This window comes from Numida meleagris, chromosome 12 (genome assembly GCF_002078875.1).
Source record: "Numida meleagris isolate 19003 breed g44 Domestic line chromosome 12, NumMel1.0, whole genome shotgun sequence".
Classification (NCBI taxonomy): domain Eukaryota; kingdom Metazoa; phylum Chordata; class Aves; order Galliformes; family Numididae; genus Numida; species Numida meleagris.
In genome coordinates, this window is record NC_034420.1 from 11842539 (window position 1) to 11856611 (window position 14073).

At 45.9% G+C, this 14073-nt stretch overlaps 1 protein-coding gene across 6 annotated transcripts in view; it reads right to left on the reverse strand.

The window, feature by feature from the left end:
* Nucleotides 1-14073, reverse strand: part of GRIA1 (glutamate ionotropic receptor AMPA type subunit 1) — a 169978-nt gene that overhangs the window by 50860 nt on the left and 105045 nt on the right. For all 6 annotated transcript variants that reach the window (XR_002442802.1, XM_021410520.1, XM_021410522.1 and 3 more), the window contains exons 3-5: nt 10370-10609; nt 8806-8990; nt 4269-4322 (exon numbers count right to left, since the gene is read on the reverse strand). Coding sequence is in view for 5 of the 6 variants with exons in the window: in XM_021410520.1 (XP_021266195.1) it covers nt 4269-4322; nt 8806-8990; nt 10370-10609 (479 nt within the window). In the remaining variant the exon portion in view is untranslated. The remainder of the gene's footprint in view (nt 1-4268; nt 4323-8805; nt 8991-10369; nt 10610-14073) is intronic.

Consider the following 14073-nt stretch of genomic DNA (forward strand, 5'->3'; position numbering starts at 1 on the left):
AATGTGCCAGGAAAAAGAAAGGCTAAAATACTGAGTGTGGCAGCTGTCCTTAATACTTTCCTTTTCAAGACAGGTCACATGAAGGTCACTTATTTTAAAACAAAAATTCTCCTCTGCCCAAGGGAACCAGTGTTCTCCTGCTACAGGCAGCAGTCAGCCCACCTCCCTGGCACAGGATAAACAGATACACGAAGGCAAGGTTATGGTGAAAGAGTTTGTAACATCAAAAGAAAGAAGTCCCAGAAGCTTCTAAGCTTGCTGCTCTGACAGTATTGACTGTATTTTTTTTCTTTGTGGTTGCTAGATGATGCTTTCTAAAGCTGAGAACAAAGCTTAGGAAAATACGGCCTACGAAAACAAACACTTTTTAAAGTTGCCAAACCCCTTTGACTCGTAAAAAGAAAAAAAAAAAAAGAGGTAAGAAGAGAGAGAGATGAATGCAACCTCCCTGTGCTGGTATACCTGACAAATAACCAGCTGGTGAATGCTACCTGAGGTACCTCATGGGTACTGGGTGAGCAACTCTGGTTTTCAAGAGTTTGCAGAAACGTGGATACTGGCAGATTTGCCCCAAGGAAAGGCAGGAATGCTCACATGAATGCTTCCCCTAGCAGCGACGTTGGAGGCAGAGCTTCATGGGATGGGCAGAGCTGAGCAGGATGGCTGAGTCTTTGACAGGCAGAGCAGACTCGGAGAAGGATGTTCGCCCATGGCCTGAGGTACAGAATGGTTTCATTTTGTTTGTGAACACAGAAATATTATTGTCTCACCTCGGCAACGGCAATTTCACTGAAAAAAAAGAAAGCTGTTCCTGCTGGGAAATGCTAGCTTCCATTCGCTGCTACTTGTCAAATTCTGCTTGCTGCTTTACTACAGCTTACTCGACAGCAACCGCTGGGCAAACAAGCAGTGATTAATGCAAGCCAGTTCCTCTTTGTTCACGAATTGTCTGTGACCAGACAGGGAATTTCTCCATCTTCAGATACTCCCATGAATGATTTTTGTATTTCCTTATGAACTCACTTGCTTAGTGCTCCTGAAGCAACACGATTTGGAGTGACAGTAACTGGACAGTAGTGTGCTGATTCTTCTTTTTGGTTTCAGATAGTTCTGAATGAAAATATTACCAATAATAAGACTTTCAGAGGGAGTTATCCATAAACATTTCCCAATGTTTGCTTCAAGCGCGTCATTTCCATCATTATCTCCCCATAAGGAAGGACTCAGGAAGGATAGGTAGTGTAGCAAAAAGGATAGATTGAAAATCATAGAATCATAGAATGGCCTGGGTTGAAAAGGACCTCAAAGATCATCGAATTTCAACCCCCCTGCTTTGGGCAGGGTTGCCAACCACTAGAACAGGCTGCCCAGAGCCACATCCAGCCTTGCCTTGAATGCCTCCAGGGATGGGGCATCCACAGCCTCTCTGGGCAACCTGTTCTAGTGCGTCACCACTCTGAGTGAAAAACTTCCTCCTAACATCTAACCTAAACCTCCTCTGTTTTAGTTTAAAACCATTCCCCTTGTCCTATCACTATCAACCCATGTAAACAGTCATTCCCCATCCTGTTTATAGGCTCCCTTCAAGTACTGGAAGGCCACAATGAAGTTTCCCCAGAGCCTTCTCTTTTCCAAATCTATCCACTTGCTCCAGGCAGTGCAGGTAACTTGGTGGCCATCAAGCAGCTGAGGGTTCACCTGACTTGTGCTTGGCAGAGCCTGTCCCAGATGAGAGCCTTATCTTCATACAGGACAAGAGTCCTAAAATCAGGACTCCATCCATCAGCGCAGAGGGCAGGAAATAGTACATTTGGAAATGTTCAGGCATTTGCAGTTTTCAGCTCTTAATTTATTTTCTTAAGACCCAGCACGTCCACAAAACCAGGCTGTCCTCTCCACGTTCATGTGTGTACGTGGGAACGTGTGTGTGGGCAATGCACGCCCCATCCTCTAAGAACCTGATTACAGGAGAAAGTAAGGGGTGTCTGAGGTCAACCTGCTACATCTATGAGTCACTCTGAATAGATTACAGCTTTCTACTCTCAGAAGGTTCTAATCCAGCAATGAGATGTCCTTAGAAGAGGGTAAAAGTTATCGTGATCTCCTGGATTTGAGAAACATGCCACGGTTTAATTCTCTCACATGCTGACTCCTCACATTCTGCCAATCACTTGTAACATCCCTGGTCATCTCTGCATGGGGAGGGCTGCTGTCCTGCCTCACTACCACAACAGTCTCGGGAACACAGGATCATCACGGCCATTCTGCCACCCCCCTTGCAGACCCGAGTGCTGAGCAGCTCTGTTGTGGGTGCAACACATCGCACGCGCTGACTCAGCTCTAGTGCCTGAATCTGCCCCTGTCCAAAACAACAAAGCTTGTTCTGCCCTTGAAAGGGTCTCCTCCATCCTGAGAAGCACAGTCAATAGCAGCGCCTTCTGGGGGACCCCGTCAGATGTTGTCATCACAGAGACCCAGAGCAGCCCCCAAGGAGTTGTGTCTGGGAGGCAGCCTCCCTGTGAAAGGCCTGGAGAAATGCAAAGCCTTTTGCTCTGAGTTAATTATTTATAACCCATGCTGGCTGAGTATGCAGCCCTCTTCTAGCCAGCTCTGTCCTCTCAGCATTTGTGCAAGGGCCAAGGAAACAAATTAAAGGTTGGACAAGTCTGCTTTCTCAGGCTGAAAGTGGGAGAGAGCAGTATTCTCAGTTGGAGGGAAGCGTCCTTCCTAACTCCATCACCTGAGTATCCAACCACCTCATACTTTTAACATATTTATCCCTATGAGACCATGCAGAGAGAAGAGGTGACATCATTCTCATTACCCTTCCGCGTGGGTCTGCACAAAAGCACACAGACATGCACACCACAGCTACTTGGGAGAGCTTCCCTGCTTAACTCTGAGGAAAGGACTTTCGTAAACATCTGAGTGCCAGGATTGAGGTTACAGAAAATAATATATTTTTTTAAAATTAGCACCTGGAGTTATAGGCAGCTCTCCAGTTTGCATGTCTCCCCTGCACAATGTAACATTTTTAACTTTGTAATTACATGGTAGGCACCCAGCTCAGAAGTGCAGGGTCAGTATGAGGGCATTGCAGGGTAATTATGTGTCCATTTTTGTCTTGTAAATTACAGAGTTATCTTGGGACTGAGAGAAGGAGAACAGCAGCAACTGCTTGACTAATTGGTAGTTAAAAGTTTAATTATCCCGGCCCTGACGTGGAGCCTCCCAGATGCAGCTGCAGGAGGGAAGAACAGCTCCAGACTGCGTGTGGACAGCACGTCCCGGAGACATGGCATAGGTGGGACCGGGCCTAGGGACAGGAGACCCCACAGATCCCTGGCTCTGAACAGCAGACGTCCTTGGGAGAGCAGGACCAGACCCTAAAAGTCCTCCTGAATGGAGAGGGCAGGAGCTGGGCTACAGAAATCCTCCAGCTGCCCCAGGGACTGTGGCTATTCCTCTCTCTTCTCTTTTCCCAACCCTCCATAAGCAGAAAATTTCCAGCCTCCTAGGAGAAGACAGCATTACGCTCCAGAATTACGGCGCTGCTGCTGCACAGCACAGCTCTGCTTTCAAGCAATGCCTCAGCAGTAAAGGAACAGCCCATTCCTTAAAGAAACCCTTAAATTCAATGGTTTCCTTGGAACCATGACAGTCAGATTTGATTTAGCACAAAGCTGCAGAACAGTCACTGTAAAGGACAAACGAAGAACACGGGACATGACAGTCAAATATTTTCTGTGCACTGGAAGGTCAGAGGGATCTTAGTACATCATCATTAACAAGTATGGGGCTCTCAGCAGCTGTGAAACACCTCACCTGGGGCAGAGGGGACATCAAAATGAGGTTGAAAGCAGATAGAAAACTGAAGTTGTTACCAATAGTCAACAGCTTCTTGGTGGCCCAACCAAAAAGAGCTGGATGAGCAATGCCAGAAGCTCAGGTCCTCACACCATGCAAAAAAATCATTATCACAACAGGCATTAATTGACAGTTGGCTTAATTGGCTTTGAGAAGACATAGATTGAATCTGGAGGCAAAAAATCCTAGCAACACTGGAGATGCTCCAGGGACAATCTTGCTGGCTTAAGACAAAAAACACCACAAGGAGCGGACCACAAAGAGCTTTGATAATTCTTCTACCCAAAAGGTGAGTTAAAATGACTTCCATCTCAGTAACTATAAATACTGTGCTTTGCAATATATGAGATAACAACGAAAACATCAAGGAGGGCAAGTAAAATAAGCAGTACTCAACTCACCATGTTTGCCAAAATGTAGTGGTATCCATTCCCATTTCTTTCAAGCTTGATGATCTGCAAGAGAGAAACCAAGGATATTTAGCAGAGGCCAACTAAAGCAATAGAGCTTTATTTGTCTGCCTTTTCTACCATTTTTTAGTTCCAGCAGTACCATTCAAAGGTGAACAGGAAGACAAAGTAAAATTCACAATCTTGTTAGAGGAAGGACAGAGCTTTCATACATAACATTTGAGAAGCAAGCCTGAAGTTAGACTGCATAAGATTCCCAAGGAGATTCTATAGGCAAGGAGAGTAAATTATCTGAACCAACCTGTTTTCTACAAGCTCACAGAAAAAAAAGCAGTGCTATTTTTTTAAAAAAAAGATTAAACAATATATTTCAAACACTGGAGGAACAAAGTGGAGACCTGGATCCCATTACTCCTGTGAGCACCACTGAAACACGGAGCAAGACTAGAAAAGCTATTTTGCACATTCATTGGTCTATAGTCCCTGCTGCAGACACGTAGCTGGGCGAGATGTCAGGAGGTTTAAGCTATATTAGAGCAGCTGTTCTCCTGTAGTGTGTCGGGGCAGCTTCAAACTGCATCTCCAGAACAAAGCTGCCTGAGGATTCCCCCCGCAAGTTCACTGAGATTATTTATAACTTCATATTCACGGTGTTGCAACACACGCTCTTTGCCATACTTCATTCTCCCTGATGCCAGCAAAGTTAGATTTTTATTCTCTTTCATCTATGCAACTGCTTACAGATCTGTAATGCTTGAAAGTTTCTATGTTAGCTGGGAAAGTTCCCATGTCTAGGTAGAAAAGCAACATCTGTACAAGGTTGCCTGTGATTATGGGGCAGGGAGTCACAGATCAGACAGTCCCCAGACCGCATGCTGGGTTTCCATTGATATTGCTCTCTACTGATTTCCAGCTGCACTGTTAAATTCTTACCTGATTATTAGAACCAGATATCATCTGCTCTTATACAATCCATGTCCTCAAAACTCAAAAAAATTTAAAACAACAGCAACAAACACCTAAGAATGACCAGTTTCTGATGGAACTTTGCTGTTTCTTTGTTGGCAACATTATCCCTTTATTTCTATTGCCGTATAAATTCATTCTGAATGACTGCCTGCACCGCCAATACTCAGGCAAAGTCAGCAGGAATGGTAGTGAGGCCACAAAGATCCATATAGCCAGAACAGTGATCAAAGGACTGCCACGCTGGATTGAACCAGAGATCAGTCTGCCCAGGATTCCTCCCTAATACCAGGCTGGTAGCAGGTGTTTGGGAAGCACTAAAGACCAGAGCATGCCTGTGTAGAGTGATCCCTCCCACGGGACTGCACTCCCAGATTAATGTGAACAACCATTGAGGGATGTCTGAATCGATTATGAATGAGCTGACACTTACTCTGTGCAACTGGATCATCTGCCTTAGTCTTTCTCTAATGAAGTGCTCTTGTATGTGCATTAAAACTCATTTGGTTCCCAGTGTTATTGTATGGGTTGCAATTAACTCCAATGAAGACTTCCTTTAACATTTTACACAACTAATCTCAGTTCCACCAGCTTCACTGTCCTGTGGTTCTCCCCACTGGCTGCCTCAGAACTGGCTACTGTGGAGGAGTCTGGAGCACTCAGAAAAAAGCAAAGAACCTCTTTCTATGCAAGGCTCTAAGATATGTGCTCCTGTTATTGGTACTTTTCCACTGGAGCATGTTCCATTGCCAAATCTGAGAAGTAAAGCCAGACCCATCTTGTCCTCTCCATTCATCAACTGGGACTGAACTTGTGGAAGAAAAGAGCATCTCTGGGGCACCGGGATGCCTAAGAATTACGATCCAATTCCCTGTTTCTCCGGTGTCAACAATAGATGGCATTGGCTCCTTTTGCCCACACTCCTCCTTTGTTATTTTATTAGGTGTCAGGAGTTGATGAACCCGAGAGGAGTGCCAACCAGCTTTCCCCAAGCTGTTAATCTTGCAGCCCATCCACCTGAATTATGAGGCTTGCTTCCTGTGCTTTACACAGTTATTTGTGATCTTAATTTATTTTAAAATGCTTGCTCAGTCCTAATGTGTCTGGACGGTGGTAGCAAGCTGAGGTTATAATAGCATTTATCACTTAGGCTGAACGTGGTGAGAGGCTGTGCTGGGCTGCATGCTGATAGCTCACTTGGGCCACCAAGGTTTCATTACCCACTTCTTAATGGGCCAGTTTGACATCTATTAGAGAGAAATCCTCTCAGAGTGAAACAGTAGCAAAGGAGAAATTCCAGTTATTCATTTTAATGAGCGACAAGGAAGAAACAATATAGTGCTTTGATGTAATGCAACCCACCGCTTATTTATCCCATTAAAGCCACACAGTGCAGCCCCGTGATATCCCGCCCAGAACTGAAGCCCGGCTCATGAACGACAGCTACCTCAGCAAAGATACACCATGCCCTTGAGACATGGGCACGGAGCAGAATGAAATCAGGTCATTTTCCACAAATGCTCTGAGTGCTGCCTCCTTCCACAGCGGTGGTCTCAGGGCACGAGGAGCACCATGCTGGAGTCAGCGGTGGCTATTTGTGTTTTGTGCGTGTGGTGTGGGAGAGAATCTAAATGTGTGTGCGTATGTGAGGGACTGAACAGGCAGCCCCAGCCCTTCTGCTCTCCAGGGAGCACAAATCCACAGCCAGCGAAAGACAGAGACAGGCTTGTCAGGGAAAAAGATGAACGCATCAAACCCTCCCTGAGAGGCTGAGGCAGCTCTTTGAACACCTCAGACGCTCTGAGAGACAGGGCAAACAAAACAGGGACAGCCACAAGGCTTGCTGGTGTGCTGAGCGGGGAGAGCAGCTGCCAGCCCGAGCCAAAGGCCCAGCAGAATTCCTCGTGATAATGAGCAGAACAGCATCTTTGTCCCTCTTTGGTCACCTGTGTGTTGTGAAAGACTTGGCACCCCCCTGCTTACCCCAGTGTGGCTATCTCTGCTCCAGAAATCCCCATGGACTCAGCCCAAGAAGTCTAACAAGGATATAAATGAATTACACAGGTGAAAAAAAAACTTAAAGCAGCCCAGTCCCTAGCAGAGAGCTACCCCTGGGCAGAGATCTGTTGGAACTGCTCTGTCTTTCACTTATAAAAGCACAACATCATCTAGTTTACCTGGAAATATGTGTTTTTAATGGCATTATAATTTTTGCTTTGTTTTTTAGTGTTGTTGCAAACAGCCTGAGTCAGATGTAGGTTTAACTCTTGCTCCTGCTATGTGAAGAAGTTTGAAATGCAGACTTCTTTTCCCGTTCCCATTAGGCAAACTAGATGATGTCTGTGTGCAGAACTTAGCTTTCAATTAGACAATTTAGATTTAAAAAGACATCATTAACCTTAGAAATCTGATATACCCTACAGGAAAGCTTGCAAAAAAAAAAAAAGGCAAATTCACTGCCTAGTTCCTGTGTTCAACTGCACCTGCTCCATGGCCAGGGGGAATACTTTGCCCCTCAGAATCACCTGGTCCCTCTTTGACGTGACCTTTACTTTGAGGTTAAAACCTGCTACCTGCTTTGTTATGATTTATCACTCAGTAGCACTCGGAGACATCCAACAAGGATGGATTGTGCTTGTCGTTGAGCCGTGGGGCTGATGACATGGCAATCCCTGCCCCAGACAACGAGCAGCTGAAGTGTGAGACGGGAGATGACAGGTAGCTTAGACAGAGCGACGTGTGAAGCACGAGGGAAGTGAGCTGGTTATAAGAGGTATGACAGACAGCAGGAAACACGGCATGCCGGCTGCTTGGCCCTGCTGAGCCCTTCCTAAACCATGTGGAATGGGATTTGCAGCAGCGGGAAGGCCTTGGCAGTAGCTGGGAGAAGAGCACACAACCAGAGCTGCCAAGTCCTCTGTTACGTATCCTGTCTGCTCCACGGCCATGGAGGTCAAGGAGTGTTTGGACAACACTCTCAGCCATAGGCTTGAAATACTGGCTGGTTCTCTGTGAAGCTAGAAGTTAGGCTTTATGATCCCTGTGGGTTCCTTCCAACTCAGGATATTCTATCATGGTATCGTTATGGGATCTGGGAATGCCTGATCCTGTGCACATGCAGTCTGGAGAACCTAGAGTCTGGCAGTGCCAATTCACACTTCCACTCCAATTCACAAGGACTGAGAAAACCTGAGAAAACTCAGCAGGATAACAAAGTGCCACATCCCACGCACACCGCTTGGAGCAATTAGCACAAAGCAAACCCACTGGGGAAGTAAGGGGGTTACAGTGCTCAGAACAGGAATCAGACGAGTAGGGAACATGGAGAAGAAGAGCTCACTCAGCACAAATACACAGGATCTCCCGGTACTTTTATGGCTTTACACTTTCCAAAACAACACAAAGGAGAAATGCCTGCAATGCATTTCTCACACACCAAATCCATGACAAGTTGTAATGAGACATGGATCACACCGAAACAGGGGGAAAAAACTTCTCAGAGTGAACAAACCCTCCCCATTCTGCATGCGGGCCCCTCCCAGAAGACCCACATTGACACAACCTTGCTAAGGATGATGTTCAGCCGCTCGGATTCACAGTCCACCACCACCAGTCTCTCCTTCTTCTTCTCCAGCTCCTGGAAGAGCATGCGGTAGCCCTCTTCTGTTGTCGTCAGGATGTTGACAGCTGTCACCTGCCAGTTCTTCTCGGCTGCAGTGTCCAGCACTTTCTGTAGGACTGACAGCCCTGTGAGGGGAAGAGAGAGGGAAGAGGACAATAGAAGGAGAACCAGGATGTAGCTGCACAACAGCATTTTTCTGTCCTGAATGCCTGTGTAGCTGTCCCAAGCTGGGCTGGATACAACATTGCAAGAGCCCAGAAGAACCGCAGTGACCAGATAATAATCTAGTATTTACCTACATACAGCTGGACTAGAATTAATGACTCCAGCTTTTTCTGCACAGGAAAACAGGATGATTCTGGGCCTAGTTTTCCTTTGTAATCGGCAGATCAGTCTCTTTGATCAGGCCCTGCTGTGGGATTCAGATAAGACTTCCAATCCTGTCTCCTTCTCTGTCACTACCCAAACCACTTCATTTCTCTGGACCATGGTTCCTTTTTCACCTTTGATCTGTTTAGGCTCTATGCTCCTACGGTTAGGGACTCCCTCGGCAATCACAATACATCATCATATTTAGCATCCCTGTCTCTCCTTGCAGCACCTCATCAGAAAATTTCATTATTTTTTAAAGGATCTTGCCTAAATTACATGCACAGCTTTCCAGAAGAGATACACACAGTCAGCACTGCTCTGGAGCTTGCTAGACAGCCCTGTCTATGCAGGCCTGCTGCCATATTCAGCGTGCCCATCCCTGGAGCCAACAGAAAGCTGTGTGTGATGCTTTTACATCATCTAGTCTCTTAAAGTCATCCTGCCCCTTCAAGGACTTATGAAAACTTCCAGGACAGAGCCATGAATGACCTTACCTCTGTCCCGTCCTCTACAAATCTGCTTTGCTCTCGGCCTCCATTCAGAGGCATGTAAGAGCTTCGGAAACTGAACCACAAAGCAATGACTCACTTGCCCTGCTCATGACCTAGAAAGCTAGACGATATCTTCCAAGAACTCAACAAAAGCTTTTGTTATTTTGAGCAGACAGCCAATGCTCACTAACACAGAGAACGTGAAGTTATCCAAACTACCACTGCAAACAACACACGAATCATTACAGGTTGTGGGCTCATTAGACCTTAGCAGCCATTGGTTCACATTCACAAATGTGGGACTTTGTGGCCTTGAGCTGGACAGACTTGAAAACAACACCTAACAAACACAATTTCCCCATTTGAAACCCACACTCTTAAAATGAAACATTCCCCTTGTGTGACTCTGTGAACCCGGAGTTCAGGCTAATGCTTCATCTAGACAAATGTCCCACCTTCAGCAATGGTCAGTAATGGATATTTAGAAAAAGAATAAAAAACGGGGAAGGCACGGGTCGTCTCTTCTGTCAGTCACCCTCTCCATCTCCAGAATTTACTAAAGTAAATTCTTAAGCCAAAGACTCTATCTACACTACTGCATTTAACTGCCTGCTAACTCTCCTGGGGTACTTGCGACTTACCCCGGTCAGCATCATAAATGTACACAAACTTCTGCCAGCTGTAGTGTTCAATGACACTGATGAGGGCATCCTGGAGCTCTGGGCGAAGCTGGAGAACAAACTGGTTGGATGTGTCGACAGGAAAGCTGGGTGTTATGAAACAGACATGGAGAGCCCCGCAGAAAGACGTGAGCATGTTGACGGTCCTCCTCTCGTAAAATCCAAAGATGGCATAGACACCCTTGGAGAACTGCGAGCAGACTGGAGGAACAGAGAGAAAAGGCATGAGAGCAGAAAGACTGGGAGGTTTGTCAAGGACATCATCAAAATCAACCTTTTCCCTGAAATAAGCTGCAGCCTATCTGGACTAAACCACTTTCCTTGAGACCTGTGGGTTGGTGAATGCAGCCTGTGCCATGTGAAGAACAGGACTTGAGGCCATGGGATGCTTTTCCTTGAGCTCCACAGACCTGCTTTATCTCTGATAGGCAGAAGGGACCATAGGAGCGCAAATACACTAACCCCGGGGATCTGCTGAAAATTTGGGAGAAAGTGTAGGATCTGAATGAGGGATCACATGAGAAGAAAAGACTTCACCAAGCCCGGGCACAGTAGATGTCTGGCACTTGGAGCTGCCTTACTACATTTATACAGCTAGAGCATCCTATCACAGCCCCAGATACATTCATGGAGCAGGAAGCAAACATTTGCATGACAGCACTGCGCTCTGCGATCAATGACTCCAGCAGGAAACCAAGGTTTGGCCTAACAAGTTAAGATCACCTTGAGAGGGCGTCTCAGCAAACGTTCACCTATGTTCAATATTGTCATACGACAGCTACAGCAAAGTTTGTCACTGTGCATGAGCTGCTGGCGCTGATACCAGGGTTGAGCTGGTACCTGGGGACACTTGCGTGATGATCTCTGGTTTCCTCCAAAGCTGTGGTGGAGCAGCCTGCGACCCAGTGAGGTGATGGGGGTGGCCCAGGAGGTCTCCACAACTAAGCTCTGAGGGTGCATACCAGGTCCTCCAGTGGATATTTGCACTTGATCTCAGCAGTCAGCAGCGTGCTGGGCAAGGAGGGCTCCCTCGAGTCACAGCCCTCCTCCGGAGAGCACTTAATGAGATGGAGGGAGCTGCCAGAAAAAATGCCTCAGGATCTCAGTGAAGCAGAGAAAACTCACACTTTGGGTTGTAAAACTTAGTCCCTGAGACAGTCAGACTCGTTTAGTATCGCCCTTGTTTATGGCACATCACAATTTAATATCAATAAATCTCCAAGGTGGAGGTGGTGGCAGTGATAGAGTTTTCCTCATGTCAGACCTCCTGGCACAGTGTCTCCTCCTGTTGTTGCTATGACTCTTGAAGACCTTTGACTGTGACATTTATACTGACTCAACACTTCACACCTCACTCCCCTGTTCCCCCAACAGAGCACAGGGTGAGAAGTTGGATGTGACATTTTGAGGTCCCCTGACAAGCACTCTGTGCTGCTTGGGAATCCCTTGACCTGGATTCTGCCGGTAGTCCTGACTGCTCTGCACGTGTGGCTGGAGACAGACTCCTGAATATGAGCTTGCTCCAACCCCATCTGGGCTCTGACCTGAGCTGAGAACCATATCTCATGACATGGTGAGCATTTTTCCTTCCTCCTGGAAGAAGTATACGTCTGGAGCAGCCCAGTGTGTCCCCAAGGTTACCCATCTGCTTTCCACTGCTCAGGGTCCGTGATCTCAAATACCTCAGCACTCTCCACCCCCAAAGGAATTGGTATTCCTGCAGGGCAGGGACTTTTTGTGAAGCTTGAGCCATGACAGAAATAAAACCCTCTTCTCTTTATTTTCACAGCAGTGTCTCTCTTTGCAATCAGCAATTGTGTCTGTGTCAGCTGGAGTCACTGTCCTCATCATGGGACTGACACATTCAGGAAGAAAAGTTGCAGATACGGATAGAAATAGCCTGAACGTCGTTTCCATGTGACTGGCCCAGTGGGTCTAATGAACAGTGCAATATACCATATGTGAGAGATCAGAACACAATCTCCAGAGACCCAGGCTTCAGATTCATTGGATGATTAAAGTGACATTCTCGGGACAGCTAAAAAATCCAGCACAATTAATAATCCAGACAACAAACTTGGCTGGCTTGGTTTTTGTTGTAGGCCAGCCATGGCTTCCTTGAATTTTTATATTCTATTTGAAAATGAATCTAATAGTTTTTAATTTTTTTTTAAACTCGGTGGCTCAGTCACGCTCAGGCAGCCCTCCTACGCTGCTCTGAGACACTCATCAATCCCAGCATTTGAAACAGATTGCACCAAAGACGACTGGGAGAACAAGCATTCTTTGTCATTAGTATGTTTGGAAAGAACCCCGGCTCACTTTGTATTTTCAGACTAAGAGGGTAATTTGGAAAAAAAGGGCTTGCTGGGGGTTGTCACCCAAGGAACAACAAAGAAACTGTTGAGTCAATTAATCTGTAAAAATGAAAAGGGAGAGAACTGCAGCCACCTTTCTGAGATGGAACTTAGCATAAAGTAAAAGCAGTGGCTGCAAAATGCTTTCAAACTCAGGACTATTTTAAATTACAGACATGCCAAATGCATTCATCCAGCAAAATAAGAAGTTACTGCTATTTATTTAGTGCAACAAAGATGTAGTTGGCGTTTCTTTAGATTTGCTTTATTTGATTAAGAAAATGCATTAATAATTACGTTCTCATTTAATTGCTCTGCTACTTCCTAAAAAAATACTACTGAGAATTATAAAACATAGAATCAAAGAATGGTTGGGTTGGAAGGGGTCTTACAGATCACCTAGTCCCCACCCTCCACCATGGGCTGATTCAGGCTGCCCAGGGCCCCATCCATGTCCTTGGGCACCTCCAGGGATAGGGCACCCACAGCTCTGGGCAGCAGTGCCAGCATCTCACTACACTCCGAATAAAGAATTTCTTCCTAATGTTTTGGTCTCATGTCTCCTTCTTCTAACCCAGTTTTCCCCTTTTAGTTTAAAGCCATTCCCTATTGTCCTACCATTATTAGACCATGTAAGAAGTCAGTCCCCTTCCTGCTTATAAACTCCCTTCAAAACATAACTAGAGGAAGCAGATATTGTAAATTACTCTTTGTTCTCCCAGTGGGGAAAAAGCTTATCAGTTCCTCAGCAGTCACAACAAGTCTCTGGCCAATGCCTGTCGAAAAACATTAAGAAACATAATAGGGATAAAGTTCATACTGGGATGGAAAGTCTAAGAAGACAAGCTTCTCCGGTCAACTGGCTAGTGATAACATCACGCCTTACAAACCTCACAGTAACCACCTGTTAACAGTGAGATGGCCAGAGCCTGGCTCTTCTTACAGAGCAGAGTTGCACTCAGTCTGGTGACTAACTCTAGCAGTTGAGTTTAGACAGTTCCGCTCATTCCTGTAGGCAGAAAACTGGAAGAATTCACAGCAAAATTGTATAACAAAGGATGTGAGCATGAGTGAAGAGCATTTACTTGGATGCCAATGTAGATGTTTTTGGCAGCTTGCATGCACTATTCTTGGCCTCTGGGTTGCACAAATGGAAAGAAGGACAGATAGTACTTGTTCTGGGCTGTAGCTGTGCTATCATCTTACAGCAAATTGGTAGTTAATTACAGAAAGATTTCCTCTGAACAAACCCTCAGACAATACAGTTCATAATGATTGATAGCCATGGCAACTACTCTTCATCCTGAC